Genomic DNA, 21,576 nt, shown 5'->3' on the forward strand with positions numbered 1-21,576 from the left:
AGGTTTTGTTAGACTCAGTATAGCAGTGTAACGAATAATACTGTTCCTAAGTTTACTTAGACTTGAAGTAAACAACAATCCATTGAATCAAAATGATTTAGTTAAGTCCTTACTTAAACAGTGGTACCCTTTACTCAAATGGAAGTATGGGGGTTAACCCCTCTTCCTCACAAAAAAACTCCGCTACCATTGTAGAGGATTCGGGTGCAAGACACGTAAAATTTCTCTTAAGACAAATGTCACTCCACACTCGAAGTGTAGTTAACCTGAAGCTCTTCCCTTGGGTGTAAGAAGGTGACCATCCCGTGAAGATCCCTTGGGTCTACTAAGATGACCATCCCATGAAGATCCCTTGGGTCTACTAAGATGACTAAACCGTGAAGATCCCTTGGGTCTACTAAGATGACCATCCCGTGAAGATCCCTTGGGTCTACTAAGATGACCATCCTATGAAGATCCCTTGGATCTACTAAGATGACCAAACCGTGAAGATCCCTTGGGTCTACCTAGACGACAACCCCAAGATGACCAACATCATACAAAGACTCAAACCAATATGACCTGTGTTATCTAATTTCTAAAAGCGTTGTAAAATCCACACATATTTCGAAATGTAGTTGAGCAGACTCGGGAAAGGGAGGTGACTCGGAAACAACTAATTTTTAACTCCGATAGTCGGCAACCGTCTTTCCTGGTGAATTCCGGGACAAGTCAAAACGCAGGTTACGGAAAGGGGCGAATGATGACGAATGGTCAAATAGCAGGTTACGAAAAGCTGCGAATGATGACGAATGATCAAATAGCAAGTTACGGAAAGCTGCGAATGATGACGAATGCCACAGCTTCTGTTTGAACTGAGTGGCTTGAGTTCTCTAATATAATATTTCTCCCGACATCGAACATTGACAAAAGAAACTAAATTAATAAAACTTGTTTCCAAAATCAAACAACACGATCTACAGAGATCTAAATTACTTCAATTACTAATGCTAAGTGATCTAAACTATACTATTTCAGAAAATAAGTTACACGATTAGTAAAAGGAAAAACATGTTTTCTATTATCATTCATTCTATTTTGGTTGGTTGATTTTAAGGGGGTGTCACCCATTTTGTTCTGGGGAGATGGGGGGTCATAAATTTTGTACACATGCACTGGGGGAGGTGTCAGCAACTTTGTACATTAAAGTATTATGCCTAAAAATTATGGGAGGGGGGTCGGGGGCCCATTGAGTTTGTACATGACATGCGGGGAGGGCACTTACTTTCTTAATTTGTACATCCATTTTAGGGAGGGGGTGGCATTCACATTGTACATGCTTCTCCATAAAAGTCATCATCACCCCCTACCCACCCCACCCCTTCTGTTAAAGTAGTAAACCGACACTGTTACGAAGGAACAAGGAAACACTGGTATCTGACATTACATACAACGATTGTTCTCGATGACGGAAGGTCAATATGAGTGACACAGCAGATAACCTAGCGTGTTTCCCAGCCTAAAATGCCATGGTTGATGGTTGTCATTGTACTTAGTCATTACCATTTCTTTCCGAAGCCTTCAGCGTATTTGACTTATTTTCAAAACGTACATGGTCTGGCTACCGCTACACTCATATACTTTTCTTACAAATTTATTTCTTCACCGATCTCGTCCAAATTTGAAATATAGGTTCATGATAACATATGAAAACGATATACGATTTCAAAAGTCTAGATGTTTATTTTTAAAAATTATTGTCCAAACAGTGATTCGAACCCCTGTGGTTGATCCCACCTTGAGAGGGAGATATGAAATCCTGTTATATATAGTACCTACACAATACGGCCTTCCGACTGGTCAACATAACGGCTTGTCATGGGTCAAACTAAGTGAGTTACAAAATACGCAGTTTTCAGTCTCAGTATTTCAATATGAAAACGTCATTTTATGAAGAAAAACCAAGTGTGTTTCGATAAACATTTATACAGGATTCGATTTCTTAAAACAAACACCTCGAAAGAGTCATTTACTTATTTTTCGGGTGTATATTTAAGTTATCGGTTTCTAAATATAACGATAACGATCCCTGTCAATGAAATGCTTAAATTATTTTACGTGATTAAAAATATAACACTGTAGTCATATTTATTACTCACGCGCCCACGTTATTTTCAAGCAATATTTCCATTTTCCATATCCTTATGGCCTTTCCCGGTAAAATTTGGATATTCCTCGTTCAAACGTATCAGGCTAGCCCTGAGTGCAGTGTGCGAAACAGTTCCCAAATTTTGCTAGCCAGTCAGGCTAGCTAAGCCTGAAAGTTACTTGCCCACAAAATGATTCACTTGCCCGAAATTTGAATGAAGACACGGGTTCCAACATTAAGCTGCTAATATGATGAATATTGTTATCAGGCCGTAATCTTGCATGATTTAAAAGTGTATTATAACTTAACAAGTCGGAGAGAGTGATATATTTACACAATGACCCCATGAAAATTCCCTGACCAGCCGGGCAAGTGACTGTGGACTTTTACTAGCCACTGGCTAGCCTGAATGATTAATGTGCGAAATTCTCATCTTTCGGATTAACGTTTACGCGTTATCGTTTTAACAACTACGCACCCCATCGCAGGTATGTAGCCGTAAAGGTAGGGTGTGTTTGTATTAGGTTTGTATTTGCTCTTAAAGATTATGTACATATACTACCCATCAAAAGTTTAGACTCACTGGTGTAAATGTAGCCACTTACTTCAGTCACCTGTTCTAAACTAGACTTCGCAAAATATTCAATTCTGTTTAAAGATACTGTTTACACATCAACTGATGTATTGTAAAACAAATTCGTAACTTTGAAAAATATTATTGTCATGAGTTCAATAAATGATGAAACTCGGTGAACATTGGCGAATTCTTAAGAAAACTTTAAATAAAAACGCATCTGATTCACATACAGGATATTTGCACATGCTTTTCAGCAATTTGATGCATAATCTTCGTGCAATTCATCTGCATAAGGTTTGCAGTTGGTTCCCCCAAGTTAGTGGAGAAATTCATCTTCGATGTAACCATATACATACATAGCATATAGTGAGTGCTTTAATTGAGTCTGAACTTTTGAAGGGTAGTATATAAACATAATAATATGGGCGGTTCTATATATCTTTAGGATAACATTTTGTTCTTGATACCGAATCATTTACTTTATTCAAACTTCCTCGAGAATTGAGATCGGGTCTTTGAGTGCTGTATGGGGAAGAAGCATTACTTGGATCGACATGTTTGCGGCAATAAATACGAATATATTCCTGCTACCAGAGTTTTGAGACAAGGATACTTGTAACTGCGCACGTCCAGTGGATATCGTAGGTTTCGGGGTCTGTTTCCGGTGGTCATTTCTCCTGATATCACACGCCTATGTGGTTTTTCTTGACAAACTTGATGTTTGTTGATGTGTAATGCCGCACTCAGCAATATTCCAGCTATATGGCGGAGGTCAGTAAATGTTCGAGTCGGGACGAGAAAACCCAGTGATCAACATCATGAGCATCGATCTACGCATTAGGGATACGATGACATGTGTCAACTAAGTCAGCGAGCCTGACCACCCGATCTCGTTAGTCGCATCTTACGACAAGGATGGGTTGCTGGAGATCAATTCTAACCCGAATCTTCACGGGTCTGATACGAAGTATTGAGTTATTTAAACATAAACATCAACAAGCTGCGTGGAATTATGTCCTAAAAATATATTTATTAAATACTTGACGTTTTGTACGTCTCCGACCTTGCACTATGAATGGAACCTACTTTACTCAAACACGGTGTATAAACACACCCGAAACATCATCAAAAATAACTGTCATGGCTCTCCACACTCAGTACCGTCTTACTCATAACAGTAGCATAGAAAGTGCTGAGTCAGCGAGTAGAGCATTCAGTTGCCCTTGGTTATACCAGGGAGACTCTATAAGTTGTAGAGTATCCCTGGTTATACCACAAAAGGAAATTAATTACCGGACTTGATAAAATCAGCTGATAAAACAAACATGGTACAAACAAAGTGTCATTACACATTACATATCATTCTCTTCCCACAGAGCTTACTCCTGTCATATCTTCCTACGTTACGTAGGAAGATATGACAGGAGTAACCTCTGTGGGAAGAGAATGATTACATATATAATAAAAGACTTCTTTAACTCAAATTTATTTAACCCGATATCAGTAAATCGTATGTCCAGGCGGAACCCGTATAGTAGGGCTGGGACGGGTCAAACTTTTCTACCCGGATACCCCACCCCCTATTATCCTACCCGGATACCCGTTATGTTAATTCTAACATCAAATTTGTAAGAAATGGCAATATATTCTTCAGCTCGGATGCTAAAATTACGAGTTTTTCAATATTTTAACCATGTATACTCATGCCAATTTTTTAATTGGAGAGGGGGTTTGGGGTGGAGGTATGTGGGGATTGGGGTTGGGGAGGGGGGTGACAACCATTATTGGCATGAGTATATTATATTAAAAAAAGTGACTAATTATGTCCAAATATTCAAAGACAATACAACATTTTAATCATAAAGGAATAACATATTACATTATTTAATCTATTAGTCACATGGTCATAACAGGTCCGGGTATCGAGACGGGTACCCGGGTCCAACTCATTACCCACTCGTCCCAGGTATCCGTGTTACCCGTCCCAGCCCTACCGTATAGAGGCACTGTAATTCAACATTGGCACACAGTCTTTCTCGAACAACGGATAACTCGATGTACATTCTAACTCCACTAATACAGTACTTTCATACTACTCTACCATGCTAGAATTAACTATTGTTATATGAAAGATCAGGTGGGAGATTCCTAACCTGTTTTAAGTTGACTATTTTAATGGAAACATGTCACATAAGTAATTCAGATCCTATTGTAAATGTCAATGGTGTCCTACATATTCAGTGGATGCTTAAAGGTGAGTAACGTGCTCGTCAGCTGACACCCCGTGGAGGGAAGTACTAGCGACGTAGTCAGCTGGCTACGCAATGAGAAGCTTTTCATATTCACTTGTGTGGTGTCTGTCCTGGGCTGTTCACTGACCTAATCGGCAGCCTCGAGGAAATGCGTCACGTCTATGTGGGCAGTCATTCGTGTGTGGGCCCATGGGACCAGGTGGGGTGGATAGCGGCTGACACAGTGGACATGATAAGAGGAGAACTCCGGTTATCAATGCCAACATATTTGCTTGTCGGCTGTTTCAACACACAGTTTCTCATTTCGTTCCCAAGCGACGAGAACCCGGAAGTTGTCAGTTCGATCGCTGTCAACACAGAGACAGTTTCTAAAGCAAACGTGCAGCATACACAAGACTCATGGTTGCCGAGTAAGTATATATTTACCTAGCCAGCTCGCTTTCGTAATCTTCTTTTTCTTCATCAGACATACTGATCAACAAGGGTGGAACGCTTCGAAGATGGCGACAAATGAATAAAGGGGAATCCCCTAAGTGCATCACGTGACACGAATTGTCCAGCGCATGACAAACTATGTACAGTCTGTACAAAGGTTTCAAGCCTTCACCTACGCTTTAAATGCGACTGTATCAGGAAGGGCCTTGGTTCAAATACTTTTAACGTGAGTAAGTGATTGATTAAGGTTTTACGCCGCTTTTAGAAATATTCCAGCATTATCGCGGCGAGGGTCACAAAATAGTGGCTTCACACATTGTATCCGTGTGGACAATCGGCCCCGGTTCTTCAGCGTGGCTAGCGAACGCTTTAACTGCTAGGCTACCCCGTCGTGTGGGTGTAAATGACGGGTGTGTTAGGATTCGGTTTGTATTTATTTTTATAAATTTATATCCTTAAAAACATGATATGATACGGTGAAAAAACTTACATGTCATACATGTCTCAAGTACAGCCCTGAGAATTGTAATAAACAATGGTATTTTGAAGATACCTACGTAGATACCAAAATATTCTTGACATAAACCACTCATTTTTACTTCATGTTGTCTGGCCTCCCTTTTTTGTCAGGATTTACTTGAAAATCAGTTAGATTTGTCATGTAAACATACTGCTAAGTAGCCTACCCGAGACATAAAGAGACAGACCGCCTCCGTGGTGTAGCTATAAAATACAATAAACATTGTTTTATTACCAAAGTAGAAACATTGATCGCTGGATGGGAAATAGGGGAAAGGATGGCCTATTCTTACGAGAGGCGTTCAAAACGTAGTCAGCTTCACCTAGAAAATGATACACCTGTTTTTATGTTTTATTTTTCTACATAGTTTCAAAATATGCAATAAACATTTTGCGCGTTTGAGATAGGCAGAAGTCCGCTAGAATCAAACTTAGATACTTAAGTAAATGAAAAAGCAATATGAAACTACAATCGCTGGTTAAAGTGACACCCTCTTCATGTATACTGAAAGAGCTTGTTTTGGAGACCCCACCCATCACGATTCAGATGACGTAATCATAAAGACAGAGGTACAAATACGCTGCGTATCTGCGTAAATTACGCAAATATTTATGTGAAAACTCAATTCCTTTTAAGTCAATTGCCTACATGTACGCTTGAATTTTTGTAAATACCCAATGAATTTGATCTTATATGAGTACACACAAAAATGTGAAATCTTAGTTTGCTTACCGATGGATAGATAAAATAACTGAGGTACATTGAGAGGTTCTTTTTTAACACATGACCTTGGCAACTCTGAGTCTTTCTTATCGTTTCTCATATTACAGATGAAATATAAACAACAAATACGTAAACCAACATTTAAACTTTATTATATTTTTACAATTATTGGAAAATGGCAAAATACCCACCTGAGTTTGAGTGAAGTGGGTACAATTTATTAGGTTACTCAAAGGAAAATTAGGATGCCCAATTGAGATGAACACAAGCGAGTACATAACTCAATCACCCCAAAGGTTATCTGTAGCTTTGTAACAATATAACTTACTCTAATGTATTCATGCTTCACTGCGGCATGGTATCTCAGTGGGCTAGCACTATAAAACCAGCTTAAGTCTGGGCTAGTACAAGCAGCCGCACATACACATACACACGCATGCACGTCGTCATATGAGCGAAATATTCTCAAGCACGACGTAAAACCCAATTTCACCTCACCTCACTTACTCTAATGTTTTCATTTATTCATATATGGTGCCAAGGGTTCAAACTAAATACTGAATGGTCACACAAGCGTCAGCTCTCAATATATTGTGAACAGGGCCAGGTTGAATATCTGGACACAATGTTTTTGAAAGATTAAAAGAGTGCCCTTAAAAAACAGACCCCGTCTAAATATATATCAAGCAATCCAAATCTTTGAATGTTGAGTACGACGGGAAGTCATCCAATACTATACTGAACGTATTTTATATGATATTATCTGAGGGCATACCATTATCCAATGCAAGAGGTACCAAATGACAGATCATTTTTCATTTTCTGCAATGTTTTAAGAAATATTATACCCCAAAGCGTTAGCCACATTACCCACATATGTGAAATGTGGGAATTGGCTTTGCTATGATGGCTCATTCGGGCCATCGCTTTATCATTCAACATAAACTACCTTTTTATTGTGATATGACGAAGTTTTGTTAAATGGATTTTATTTGAGGCTTGTTTTCAGTTCGACAATTTGAGATTATTTCATTTAGTTGTGTAAATACAGAAATTACCTGATGACCATGAACGATCATCTACATAAAAGTTATGTAGTATCCTCTACGTAGACGTTACGTAGTATCATCTATGTAGAAGTTCGGTAGTATCATCTCCGTATGCGTAACGTATCATATACGTAGAAGTTAAGTAGTCTCATCTACGTAGAAGTTAGGTAGTATCATCTCCGTATGCGTATCGTATCATCTACGTAGAAGTTAAGTGGTATGATCTACGTAGAAGTTAAGTGATATCTAAGTAAACTTAGGCTCAGTATTATTCGTTAGCAGTGTAAGGAATAATACCGATCCTAAGTTTACTTAGACTGGTGATATCATCTACGTAGCATTTAAGCAGTATCATCTAAGTAGATGCTCGAATCCTCTACGTAGAAGGAAGTATCATCTACGTAAATGAAAGTATATTCTAAGTGGATGATGAAATTGTTTTAGTTTATGGCATTAAAACGCTTCCACTGTTATGTTCGGGACGATGAACCAGTAGTTCCGCATCCCCTGATATAACTCCGAGTAGGAAGTCCGGTAGGTACGGTCTCCTCATGCCTGTGCTCCCTGCTACTGTTCCAACAGGAAGGGCTACTTGGTCATCTATGCTGATACAGCGACTGACGTGTGCTATACAACCTCAGCCGAATGTCTGGGCGTATGTAGGGATGTTAGCTTCATCATCACAATTGTGATCATCATAATAATCATCATCGTTGTCGTCGTCGTCGTCGTCATGATGATCATCATCATTTGTACTGGCGCTGGTCAGTCTAAGTAATCCGCCGCCATATAGCAGGAATATTGTTGAGTGCGGCGTAAAACTAAACTCACTCACTCACTCACTCCAAGTAAGCCAAGCTCAGTATTATTCGTTACACTGTTTATACTCAGTATAGCAGTGTAACGAATAATGCTGAGCCTAAGTTTACTTAGACTGTGGCGCTGGTGGTAGTAGTAGCTGTATTACAATTTTACAAAGAGTACACAAATCGTGTGTACAGAGTTATGTCCCTCTACTGCAAGGATCCGCTTCTTGTGGGTTCGGATCCATGACTCTACCTTAGTTTCAACTACACCCTTTCCCACCGCAAACTGCTTTGTTAAGGGCTTGCTTCACACAGAAATATATACCTGATTAACTTTTCAAACTCTTTGTCATGTATGAAGTGCCTGTACAAATGACAAATGTTGCAGTAGACCTATTCTAAATGGGCTGCTTGCAGAGATGTCAGGACGGTCAACAGTCTTGTCACGCTACAATTCTTCGTCTTACACCGTCACGAACTGATCACGTGACCCTGTCTATAGTCGTGTCACGGTTCAGTCACACCCACATGCGTCATTCCATTGTGAATAAGTATAATGTTACATACATGCGTCCTTTGATTACGTACCTCCAAGTGCACAAAGACTTCTATTAGTACGTACGGGAATACACACAAAACCAGTATCCTTATGGCTGTAATTTTTGTCTTCATAATCTCAATAACTCTTAATAAGGCCTTATATACTAAGCAGCAAAAGAAACGTCAGTTTGGAATTTTCCTTCACAGAAGAGGGTAACTGTAAACTCATTTAATGTTTTGATTGTATATTTTTGACAATATCTCCAACTTTACCTGAGCAAAGACATTCCTTCCCCAACTCAGAATGGAACCCTGGAAATGGTCTCAAAAACGCAACATGAAATCGGATATGGTACGGTGTTCTCCATGTTTATCAGGGGCGTTGGGGTAGCCTAGTGGTTAAAGCGTTCGCTCGTCACGCCCAAGACCCGGGTTCGATTCCCCACGTGGGTACAAAGTGTGAAGCCCATTTTCGTGTCCCCCGCCGTGATATTGCTGGAATATTGCTAAAAGCGGCGTAAAAACAAAATTCACTCACTCACCATGTTTTTATGCAACTGATGCTGCACGTGCTGTTCACAAGGACCAACCCTATAAAATGCACCCCCAAACCTGGTTGAAACATTCACATTACAACGTCAGCAGGATGCCCCTTCTCACGACAGCTCAGAGGAACCAGGCGCTAGGAAGACTTGAATCTGGCCACACTGCACAAGCCGTTGCCAAGCACTTCCGGGTCAACGTTCGGACAATCTACAGGCTGCAGCAGCGTTTCCGGGCCAACAGCACCACAAATTATAGCCCCCGTACTGGCAGACCATGGGTGACCACAAGACGACAAGACCGCCATGTTTTGCGACAGCATGTACAGAATCCCTTCATGCAGGCATCCAAAACAGCACGCCAGACAGTGGGAACACACGGAAGACCAATCAGTACTGATACAGTACGCCGTGGTCTTAACAGCGGGAACCGTAGACCTTACCGTGGACCTATCCTCACCCCTCGTCATCGGCGTGAACGTCTACAGTTTGCCCTACAACACCAAAACTGGCGATACAGGCAATGGAGAACTGTTTTGTTCACAGATGAGAGTCGGTACTGCGTATCAACTGCAGATGGCAGAACAAGAATATGGCGACGACGTGACCAGCGTTACTCAGACCAATGTGTTATGGAAAGAGAGTCATGGGGAGGTGCAAGCATCATGGTATGGAGTGGAATATGCCTGAACCAGAGAGTGGGTCCTGTGGTGTCCCAGAACCTTGGTCCAGTTAGAGGAGGCGGCATCACAGCGGTGCGCTACATCGACCAAGCTCTCAGACCTCACGTCATACCACATTTAGCGCGTCACCGGAACAACATTTTTCAGCATGATAACGCCCGGGCCCATACTGCCAGAGCTACACGGGACTTCCTACAGCAGAACGGTGTCAACATTATGCAGTGGCCAGCCCTTAGTCCTGATTTAAACCCAGTTGAACATCTTTGGGATGAAATTCAGAGGAGACTGAATAAATGTCATACCAAGGCCGAACACAGCCGATTTATTGCGCCAGGCCTTTCTCAGAGTGTGGTTCCAGGTGCCAATGGCCTTCATCAATCGATTGGTGCACTCCATGCATAGACGCTGTGCTGCAGTTATTGCCGCTCGTGGTGGTCACACTAGATACTGAAGTCAAGAGTCTGAATGGACTGCAAACGTTCGCGTAATGTCTTGCAATTGTGTTGAGTTATTCATTGATGTGTCAAGAAATGTTTCTGATCCGCTTATTATATCCATTTCTGTAATGATTTGATTACAGTGCCAATGTAATTTTGAATCCGTACTGACGTTTTTCTTTGCTGCTGAGTATATTAGGAGTATTAGCATCATTGACAATTATATATTTATATAGAATTGCCATGTTTACAGAGGTTTTACCTACATCATATTTGAGTATTTTCATTTTACGCAATAATCATCAAGTAGAAAGGTAAATATGTCAGATATAGGTTGAGGTGTCTTCCTTGGGAAATGAGACGTTACTACGTTTCATACGAATGGTGACACTCCTTAACCAGCAACCCGTGAACATCCGGGTTTGAATAAACCACCTTGATCTTTTCACAACAATAAACATCAAAAAGATAATACAGAACAGACTGACAGTAGATGTCCTGTGAGCTATTAGGATCTCTGTCGAGTTACTGATCTGGGTTGGTCTTCAGTAGCCCATGCTTGTAGTAAAAGGCGACTAACTGGATCGGGTGGTCAGGTTCACTGGCTTGGTTGACACATGTCATCATATCCCAATTGCGTAGAACGATTCTCAAGCTGTTAATCAGTCTATTGTTAGGTGCAGACTCGATTATTTACAGACCACCGCCATGTAGATGAGTGCGGCGTTAAACAACAACCAACCAACCCAAACCAGAAATTACTTTATGGATGCAACAAGTCCTCCCCGCTGTTCTTCGCGTTTCGACTTGTCGGCTCGGAGTCAGTATAATGTGTCTGAGTGGGGTATTCATGCTTCACTGCGGCATGGTATCTCAGTGGGCTAGCACTATAAAACCAGCTTAAGTCTGGGCTAGTACAAGCAACCGCACATACACATACACACGCATGCACGTCGTCATATGAGCGAATTATTCTCAAGTGCGACGTAAAACCCAATTTCACCTCACCTCACCTCACCTTCGCGTTTACTCGTTGATTAATCACGTACACCTGCGGGTTACGACGTGAAAAAAAGGATGTTGAAATCAGGATGTTTTTGTAGCTATGTTATTGAAACATAAAATATTAACTCCAGGGATATAAATTAATATTTACGTCACCGCATTGGGGTGACCCAGTAGTGATCCACACTTTGAACATGCTTTACACAAGTGTGGAGTTGAGATGGGGGCGTTCTCCATCGGTTTGTGAAGTACTGATGTATTGAAATGATTCACCCTCCCATATCGCTTGTCATATTTGCGGATGACCCTCCATATGCAAAACACAAAATATTGATTAAACATGACCCTGGATATGTGCTTTCTCTTTCACCGCCCTCCCCCAGAGAAGGTCAAATGTCTTATGTCGTGCCCCAATAACTCCTATGGTATAGCATATGAGCGAAATATTCTCAAGCACGACGTAAAACCCAATTTCACCTCACCTCACCTATGGTATAGTGACAGTCGACCTGCTGATTATACCTGGAATACGACTTCGTGCTTTTAATAGGGCACTAGTATTCAGATACTGTGTTCCCGAAAGAGTAATGAAGAGTATTTCTTTTGTAAACACGGATTTGCGACCTTTAGTGGTAAAGGTATCGAAGATGTAAACAACCCATCATACGGGGTTAACTGCTAGGCCTTGACCTGTATCACATGAAGACCAGGGATCACTTCCGGGTTACCGCAATCAGCTGGTACAATAAGACTCGTGAGTAACGCCCCCAATTGAGAACGTCAGTTTAACCCGCCCAGCACAGGCAGAAGGATAGGACTTTCTACACATCGCCATTGGCAGTAGTGATAGGTAAGCATAATAGTGTGTACATTGTACGTTGATTATAATTTTTTCACATATTTTTATATCCATTGATATCTACACTTCTCAACAAGCGGAGTGTCAATATTAGGAGATTTTGGCTACATCCTGAATGAAGAGATGATGCATAAAAAGGCAGTTGGCTACATATATGAACGAAGTTAAGTATGTAAGGTACAGCGTGGTCTAAAATACAGTAATAGTCTAAAACATTACTGCTTGAAAATACGTCCTATAGGAACTGTATCTGGACTAGACAATTATATAGATATTTCGAGTTTGAAGAGTTCGTGACAAATTACAAAACTGTTGTTCAATTTTTTTAAAAGCAATATTACCATTTTTTCCTAAGCCATATCCACACTAGTATCCAGTCCGCTTCATCTGACCCTTTGTTAAAATATTACATTAACAACTGAATAGCACTCCGTGTAACAAATTAGATAATAATCTTTATCACAAAGGTAGAGAATATTTCAACAATGCAGGCTGTGAACACATATATATAGTAACCGCGAGACCTGCAATATAACTCATGTCAGCCGATAACATTTTTAGAAAAATACATGCGTAACTAGCTCGAACATTGTCAAACTAAATCATCGTGTCCCCACAGTGTTGCCTTATCGCCTGTCCCACAGCCCCTGGCCGCATTATTTCCTAAACTGCCTAGCACTCCCTGCAATGGTTAAGTACGGTTAGGTCCCATACTGCCTAGGACTCCCTGCAATGCTAAAGTACGGTTAGGTCCCATACTGCCTAGGACTCCCTGCAATGCTAAAGTACGGTTAGGTCCCATACTGCCTAGGACTCCCTGCAATGCTAAAGTACGGTTAGGTCCCATACTGCCTAGCACTCCCTGCAATGCTAAAGTATGGTTAGGTCCCATACTGCCTAGCACTCCCTGCAATGCTAAAGTATGGTTAGGTCCCATACTGCCTAGCACTCCCTGCAATGCTAAAGTATGGTTAGGTCCCATACTGCCTAGCACTCCCTGCAATGCTAAAGTATGGTTTAGGTCCCATACTGCCTAGGACTCCCCTGCAATGCTAAAGTACGGTTAGGTCCCATACTGCCTAGCACTCCCTGCAATGCTAAAGTACGGTTAGGTCCCATACTGCCTAGCACTCCCTGCAATGCTAAAGTATGGTTAGGTCCCATACTGCCTAGCACTCCCTGCAATGCTAAAGTACGGTTAGGTCCCATACTGCCTAGCACTCCCTGCAATGCTAAAGTACGGTTAGGTCCCATACTGCCTAGCACTCCCTGCAATGCTAAAGTATGGTTAGGTCCCATACTGCCTAGCACTCCCTGCAATGCTAAAGTACCAAATGAAGCAAGTCTAGATTTCCCCAGTTTCATCTCCCATCTCACTGGTGCTCCTTTCAAATTTAAATGTAACTTTTTGTTTCTATCAAATATATAAGTTCCATTTAAATTGAAAAGGAGCACCAGTCTTTTAGTCTATGTATCTATTCAGAGACTAAGCGTTAGTCTAGCTGGTATGGTACCCCTGAGCTTAGTTTCAGAATGGCTAACACGCTCAGTGATACCAAGATACGAGACCTGCTGCAACCTTCTACTATCTTCATAACGTTTCCCTCTATTTTATCAGGGGCGGAAAATGTGCTGACTGGGGGAATCGAATGTTTCGGTTTTATCTGGTGTCTCTTGTCGAGGAAAAGGGTTTGTAACAAATGTGTTTGATAATGACTAAAGTGATTGGAAACTGTGATAAAACTCTCGGATATAAAAGATAACGTGAACCTACCGGCGTGCGTGTGTTCATGTGTGTTCATAGTATGAATATGAACGTTTGAGTCGCACAACAAGCGAACCAACATTAAGCTGATGATGTTTGGGCGAGGCGTGTCTCCTTGCCTGTAGCTGGTGACGCCCCTATTGACAGGATAATACATACAATAGAGATGAGAATGGACAGACTGCCAATCTCTGATACATTGACTGTATATATAACAGTATGTAGACGTATTGACATGCTCCGGTTGAGTGAGTAAGTGGTGACTTATGAAGTTAAAAGAGCGCTCTAACAGAATAGACTAGCTGTATCCCGCAATCCATCTCAAGGAGCATCTGAAAACTCATAATGTTACCAGCACAAACGGGTACATGAGTGCTACAGGGGCATATCCTCGAAAACCTGAGCACCCTGCAGCCCCGCCCCCACCCCCTGTGGATCCGCCTATGCTTTCATGCTGCGTATTGTGCCGGCTTTCTCACTACGGGTCCCGTGAAGATCCGAGGTAGGGTTGATATTCTACATCAACCCAGGAATGGCCTTCAGAAACTTGTCATAAGAGGCGACTTACTGGATAGGTGATCAGACAGGCTCGCTGGCTTGGTTGACACAAGTCATCGTATCCCCATTGCGTATGCCAATGCTCATGCTGTTAATCACATGATTGTCGGGTCCAGACTCGATTATTTACAGACAGCTATAATATTGCTGAGTGTGGCGTTAAACAACAACCAAACATAGCCCCTAACGGACCCAAAGAGTACTTTTTGCGTTGGCTCTGTTCGGACCAGTCCGCACTACCCATACATAAATAATATTATTTTTTACATAACAAACCCAATGTGAAACACTGACTTCAGTAATTGAGGGAAGTATCGTATGAACACTCTACCCAACAAAGTTGGTGTGTTTAATACAAAAGTTCAATTTCTGATACGTCAATCAATCAATCACCAGTCAGTCCTCGTAAGATCACGAGACTTCCATATGCTCTTTCTGTCAGCAATACTTGGCTCTTTCGCCTCCACCCACCAAACGTTTCCACACATTACCGACCTATATGTCGTCGCATTCCACGAATATCGGTGTTTTATTATCCTTATTTTCATTTCTTCCTGTTCTGACGTCAAGAATGACAACCAACGTGCTTTGTAGGTTGGATAGCTTCACGATGACGAACCCTGCTCGATGGCTGCTCGTTATGTGTGTTACTCATCCAGTGGTATTTACACAAACAGTATTTCATCTCCCACTCTGTGTCACGCTTACAACCGTGACCATGCAAACTGTAGAATAACGCTTAGTCTCTGAATATACATGTGTATAAGTTTGATTGTAACAAATAACCCATTTAAACTGAAAAGGAGCCCCAGAGATTCACCTGAACCTAGGGGAATCTAGACTTGCTTCATTTAGGGTTTTAATATTGCAATGAGGGCTATGCTGTAAGGAAAATACTATGGTTCAGGTACTGTGTGACAGACAATGTAAACTGCTCTGTTATCTTGAACAACGAAACCCTGTCAGTGTGGACCAAACAAAATTTTCGCATTAATGACCCATAGGCAAATTGAACTATCTCCCTTAAGCTGTATAAAGACCCTCCCAAAGATAAATATCTTGAAAATTGCATTTTTTATTAACGAGGTCCGGACTGCTGAACGTATTTGGGGCCCCCTTTAAGATATATATTATATAAATCATAAATAGGTAGATTATGTAATTTCCATATTCATAATTCAAAGTAATAGCCCTGATATTTTACTTGCCATGTAACTGTCAGCATGATTGAGTTCATCTCGTACAGTTTAAGGGCGGTGGGGTAGCCCAGTGGTTAAAGCGTTCGCTCGTCACACCGAAGACCCGGGTTCGATTCACCACATGGGTACAATGTGTGAGGCACATTTCTGGTGTCCCCCGATGTGATATTGCTGGAATATTGCTAACAGAGGCGTAAAACTAAACTCAATCACAAGTACATTTTTACAGGTGAAAATATAATACGCGAGTCTTTTCAATGGCGCAAATAGGTCCCCTTTCCACAAAGGGATCTTATCCCTACGTCGAAGTATGGGAGTTAACGATCTTTCTTGAACGGAGTCTAGGGTGCAGTAGGACAAATGGAACTTGATACTAAGGTTTTTTGTTTGTTTGTTTTGTTTGTTTTTTTGGGTTTTATAATTATTTATTCAGCATTGGTAACCGCGGTTTTACAAATAAACCATACAAGTCCACGTGGCCAGGGAGTACTGGTTCATAGACTTAATAAATACAATTCATAATTTTCTAAATACTTAGACTTTTCCTTTGAATATTTATATATTTCCAAATCATATTTCAAATCTATAAGGAAATGCTTCATAGAAACTTTTACGTCGGTATAGTGAGACTTATATGTAAAGTATTTTGAATGCATATTTAAAAAATCAAATATTGGTTAAAGTGATCTGTTGAACCGAACAAAAGTGTTTCCACAGAAAATAGTTGCTGTGAATACTTAGAAAGAAACTTTATATAATCATTAATCATTGAAGCAACATTTTTACAATTATAAAAATAATGGGAAACATCTTAATAATAAGTTGATTGTAACTCCCGTACATGAAAATGGACTTACGACAGTGTAAGCGCTAAGTTTGCTATTCACAGGAGCATCCGGATCTTTTAACAAAATAAACCCTATACGCAGTCTCCATATTCTGTGAAAATCATTGCTTTTGAGTTTGAAGTATTGTAAAACGTTCAACAGTTCCGGTGTACTAAGCAGTCACCCTGAAACGCGGACATGACATTCCGTTAATGTTGTATTTGTACCCATTGCACTTCGAGCGAGTATATTCTGATCAGAGGGACAAGGGTCGATCGGTAGAAACACGGAACATATATGTACGTGTGTACCCGGATTCAGACGTTTCAGAAATATTTTATGTGTATGTGGAGGTGTATAAATATTTCCAACTTCCGAATCAGACGCAACAACAGCAAACATCATCCTCATCATCCTCATCATTATCATCATCATCATCATTCACTTGAATAAACGATCATTCACCTCATGGTTTCCCTGTTTTGCCTGATTTTTAAAGGGGGAGACGCCAATCACTGGTCAGTGGGCAACCCATGCAAGTTTGAATTAGGTCTCCCAAACAATGCCTTAAGTTACCTATCTGGCCATACATAAGATAAGGATCTGGACTAACATATCAATGTAATACTATCTTAATTAGACAGTAACAAATATGTCAATTTCACGCCAAGCATGACTATAAATTCTTTTTTGAACAAATCAAATATCTAGAGTTTGTAAAACTACCTCGTGTATTTTTTAAACTGTTACGAGAGTGTATGAGTGAGGGACGCACTTTACTGTTGTAGTGCCGTAAAACCATGGAGTGAGTGAGTATCTGTGACGTCATCTTGAAGGTTGAGTAGCATCCTTCAAGTAGCATCAGACACATGGTAGAGCTACTGTTCATCTTGAAGTAAGCCGGCTGCCCCAACTATATCGCAAGTCGATTGAACGTAACATCCCCATGTCACAGCGATTCGGTTCTATCGTAGTATCAGTGCACTAAACTAAATAATCTGTCTCACAGTTCCCGACATACCTTATTTTCCCTACTGCCTTGCCTTCCCTTCAATGCTATAACCCTAAATGAAGCAAGTCTAGATTTCCTCAAGTGAATCTCCCATTGCACTGGGGCTCCTTTTCAATTTAAACGGGTTAATTTTTTGCTATCGAAATCATATATATTCAGAGACTAAGCGTTAGTCTGTAAACTAAACTGCATCGCTCCTAATGACTCTTCCATATCGCTTAGAACCGTGTTTTGTAAAGTGAATAAGAGCTCTCAACTGTCACGTAATGTATAATTCCTTCATGTTTGAGCTTCGCTTGTCTCGAAGTGTGATACTGCAAGTGAATGTGAAAATGATATCTATTCAATAATCATCAATGATACCCGCGAAGATACGGGTGAGAATTGGTCTTCAACAATGCTTGTCGATCGATGCTCACGCTGTTGGTCACTGAATTGTCTGGTCGAGACAGACCGACTCCATATTGCAGGGATATTGCAGTGTGCGGCGTTAAACAACAAATAAACAATATCAAATGTGCTCGTATGTTCAGTATATTTCGTTTCTCCTTTCAGACAGGACCCAGTCACCGACATGGAGGTCGCAGCGCCTTCAGCTGTCATAGTCGACATCCATGGCGTTGAGGACAACGTTGACGTCCTCAAACAAACGGTCAACCACCTGCTCGTAATGGAGAATGTGAGTAGTCCCTTATACGTGTACTTCCTTACGTCGACGGAGACGCTGGATGTCCCAATAAACGGCCTCACTGGTGCGAGCATGACAACGTCCATGGTTGTAGGTGAAGGACGCGTTGACTGCTTCTACGACGCCAAGAGAAAGCTGGATAATGTTGAAGTAGTTAACGTGTGCGTATTGTGTTGCGAACCCTGTGAGGAGTACTGGAAATCTGTGTGCGGAGCCATCTTCACGCCAGTTCACACATGGAGGATTGAAACAACCACGTGTGACGTCACGGTCCTTGTTGACGCAAAGTCGGCCTTGCCTGACCTCAGGAAGATGCTTGAGACACTGCCGTCAATAGGAGACGTAAATGTATTGAAAACCACACTCATACCAAGTGACACTTTCAACCACGGGTATTCCACACGCTGTGGGGGGATCACAAGCATTCCGAGCCTGGCGTCCTTGAACTTGCTGTACACACCTCGCAAACGTGACTCCCGTTTGACCGTGGCGGAGAATCTACGACGCTTGGCCAGAACAGCCCGGTTTGATCCGGATCAGTTCCACGTCACACGGACCAACCACGCAAACAAGGTCTGGGTCGTTGGGAAGGAACAGTCAGAGAAGTACGACGCAATCGTCACCGACAAGCCTGGTGTCACGGTCGCCGCCGCGGGAGCGGACTGCACTCCTCTCCTGTTTGTGGATCCAGTCAAACGGGTATGCGGTGCAGCACATGCTGGGTATTTGGGTACACTGAAACGGGTGGTCGTTGAGACCGTGAACGCTCTTGTAGAGGAGTTCGGGAGTAATGTCAAGGATATTTTGGTTACCATGGGACCGACGCTGTGTTCGAACTGCTTCTCTTTTGACAGAACAGATCCTGCAGTTGAAGAGTTCCTGGCAATTGACCAAACCACTGTGGATTTCAGGGTTAATGGTGAAGGTACGCGGGTACACGCAGGCCTCGTGACGACCAACACACTCCTTCTGGAAAGAATGGGGATCAAACCAAACAACATCGACACGAGCCGCGCCACCTGCACAGCCTGCGACCCGGACAGGTTCTTTTCTTTCCAGAGAGACAGATTCCCGTTTGGGAACCAGGTTGGCTTTGTGAGCATCAGATAAAATGATTAGCATCAGTTGGTCCTTTGCAAGAGGATCTGATATTCCGTTTGGTTTGTTGGTCTCTGGTGGGAGATGTAAAATTCCGTTTGGTCTACGGGTCTCTGTAGGGATACGATACATTATGTCTGCCGGTGTACATTTGTATTTGCTCAGGGTTGTTACCGGAAACTGTGTTGTTAACATTTATGTAGATATATATAGGAAGTCACGTTGACATGTTTCTCTACACGGACACATGATGTAGCATTTGGTTATTGGGGCTACGATATATTCAGTCAACACAGAATACATTTTCGTTCACAGACCCCACCCGCGGGGCAGAGGTTCGGTACCCTAAGTGGGGTCTTCTGTACAGATGACACTGCCGATCTCAGACCCAGTGAGCCAGTGTTAAACCTTCTGTCTCTATAGGGATCCATGTCCTTGCATAACATATTCTGATACAATGGTCTGTCGCCATTTGCAGGAACATGTGGCATTGCATTCAATGGTTAGGTCCCTGCAGAGATCCACGACCTAACATTCGGCCCACGCTTTGTTGTCTACCGTTGGTGGTTGTGATTATTATGATTACTCTCAGTGCTTTGATAATTTATGTTAGAGCTTCTACCTAACTTCATTTATGTTCAGATTTTTTTATTAACTCTGGGAGTCTAACTTAGTTGATTACTCTCTCCTCGGCTCATTTCACTTGTCGTTAAGCTTGACTGGGCTTGTTACTCTGAATCCGCTATCAAATTCATGTATTGTATCTATAGTTATCCCCGCTCACGATATGCGCGAAGTAGCTCGAGATTGTGTAAGGCGATAATTGGCATTCAAATTACACTTCTAAATCCGGCCGACGTTATTACTCAGGTGAACCAATTACATATTTTTAACTGTATGACCTCATTAAATTACAGATGCACCCTAAAACATAAATCAATACGTCGTGTGCTTTATGGTTATATCACGGGGTCTATGCAATAAGACGTCAAGTACACTATGGTTATATCACGGGGTCTATGGAATAACGTGGGTTATATCACGGGGTCTATGGAATAAGACGTCGAGTACACTATGATATTATCATAGGGTCTCTGGAATTAATACGTCGAGTACACTATGATATTATCATAGGGTCTCTGGAATTAATACGTCGAGTACACTATGGTTATATCACGGGGTCTATGGAATAAGACGTCGAGTACACTATGGTATTATCATCGGGTCTCTGGAATAATACGTCGAGTACACTATGATATTATCATAGGGTCTCTGGAATTAATACGTCGAGTACACTATGGTATTATATCACGGGGTCCTGGAATTAATACGTCGAGTACACTATGGTTATATCACGGTTATGGAATCACGGGGTCTATGGACACTAAGACGTCGGAGTAGTACACTATGGTTATATCACGGGGTCTATGGAATTAATACGTCGAGTACACTATGGTATTATCACGGGGTCTCTGGAATAATACGTCGAGTACACTATGGTTATATCACGGGGTCTATGGAATAAGACGTCGAGTACACTATGGTTATATCACGGGGTCTCTGGAATTAATACGTCGAGTACACTATGGTTATATCACGGGGTCTATGGAATAAAACGTCGAGTACACTATGGTTATATCACGGGGTCTATGGAATAAAACGTCGAGTACTCTATGGTTATATCACGGGGTCTATGGAATAATACGTCGAGTACTCTATGGTTATATCACGGGGTCTATGGAATTAAGACCTCGAGTACACTATGGTTATATCACGGGGTCTATGGAATAAGACGTCGAATACACTATGGTTATATCACGGGGTCTATGGAACAAGACGTCGAGTACACTATGGTTATATCACGGGGTCTATG

The 21,576-nt window shown here is 41.6% G+C and overlaps 2 protein-coding genes across 5 annotated transcripts in view; one reads left to right on the plus strand and one right to left on the minus strand.

The window, feature by feature from the left end:
* The window catches only part of LOC124282293 (purine nucleoside phosphorylase LACC1-like), a 37,200-nt gene that overhangs the window by 3,257 nt on the left and 12,367 nt on the right, over window positions 1-21,576 (minus strand). The window contains exon 1 of one of the 3 annotated variants that reach the window (XM_046718246.1): window positions 5,384-5,502. The exons of the other annotated variants lie outside the window; for them this stretch is intronic. Coding sequence (XP_046574202.1) covers window positions 5,384-5,496 — 113 coding nt within the window. The 5' untranslated portion in view covers window positions 5,497-5,502. Of the gene's footprint in view, window positions 1-5,383; window positions 5,503-21,576 lie in introns of those variants that run through there. 3 annotated transcript variants of the gene reach the window in all.
* On the plus strand, window positions 5,070-19,723 carry LOC124282295 (purine nucleoside phosphorylase LACC1-like). 2 transcript variants are annotated; one of them, XM_046718249.1, is made up of 2 exons: window positions 5,070-5,367; window positions 18,473-19,723. In XM_046718249.1, exons 1-2 carry the CDS (start codon window positions 5,357-5,359, stop codon window positions 19,713-19,715), a joined length of 1,254 nt encoding a protein of 417 aa, XP_046574205.1. In that variant the 5' UTR covers window positions 5,070-5,356; the 3' UTR covers window positions 19,716-19,723. The 2 variants fall into 2 exon arrangements, with proteins under 2 accessions (XP_046574205.1, XP_046574206.1); XM_046718250.1 differs by lacking the exon at window positions 5,070-5,367 and adding an exon at window positions 12,312-12,547.

The sequence above is a fragment of the Haliotis rubra genome, unplaced genomic scaffold (assembly GCF_003918875.1).
Source record: "Haliotis rubra isolate DU_JTF1 unplaced genomic scaffold, ASM391887v1 Scf298, whole genome shotgun sequence".
In the NCBI taxonomy this organism is placed as follows: domain Eukaryota; kingdom Metazoa; phylum Mollusca; class Gastropoda; order Lepetellida; family Haliotidae; genus Haliotis; species Haliotis rubra.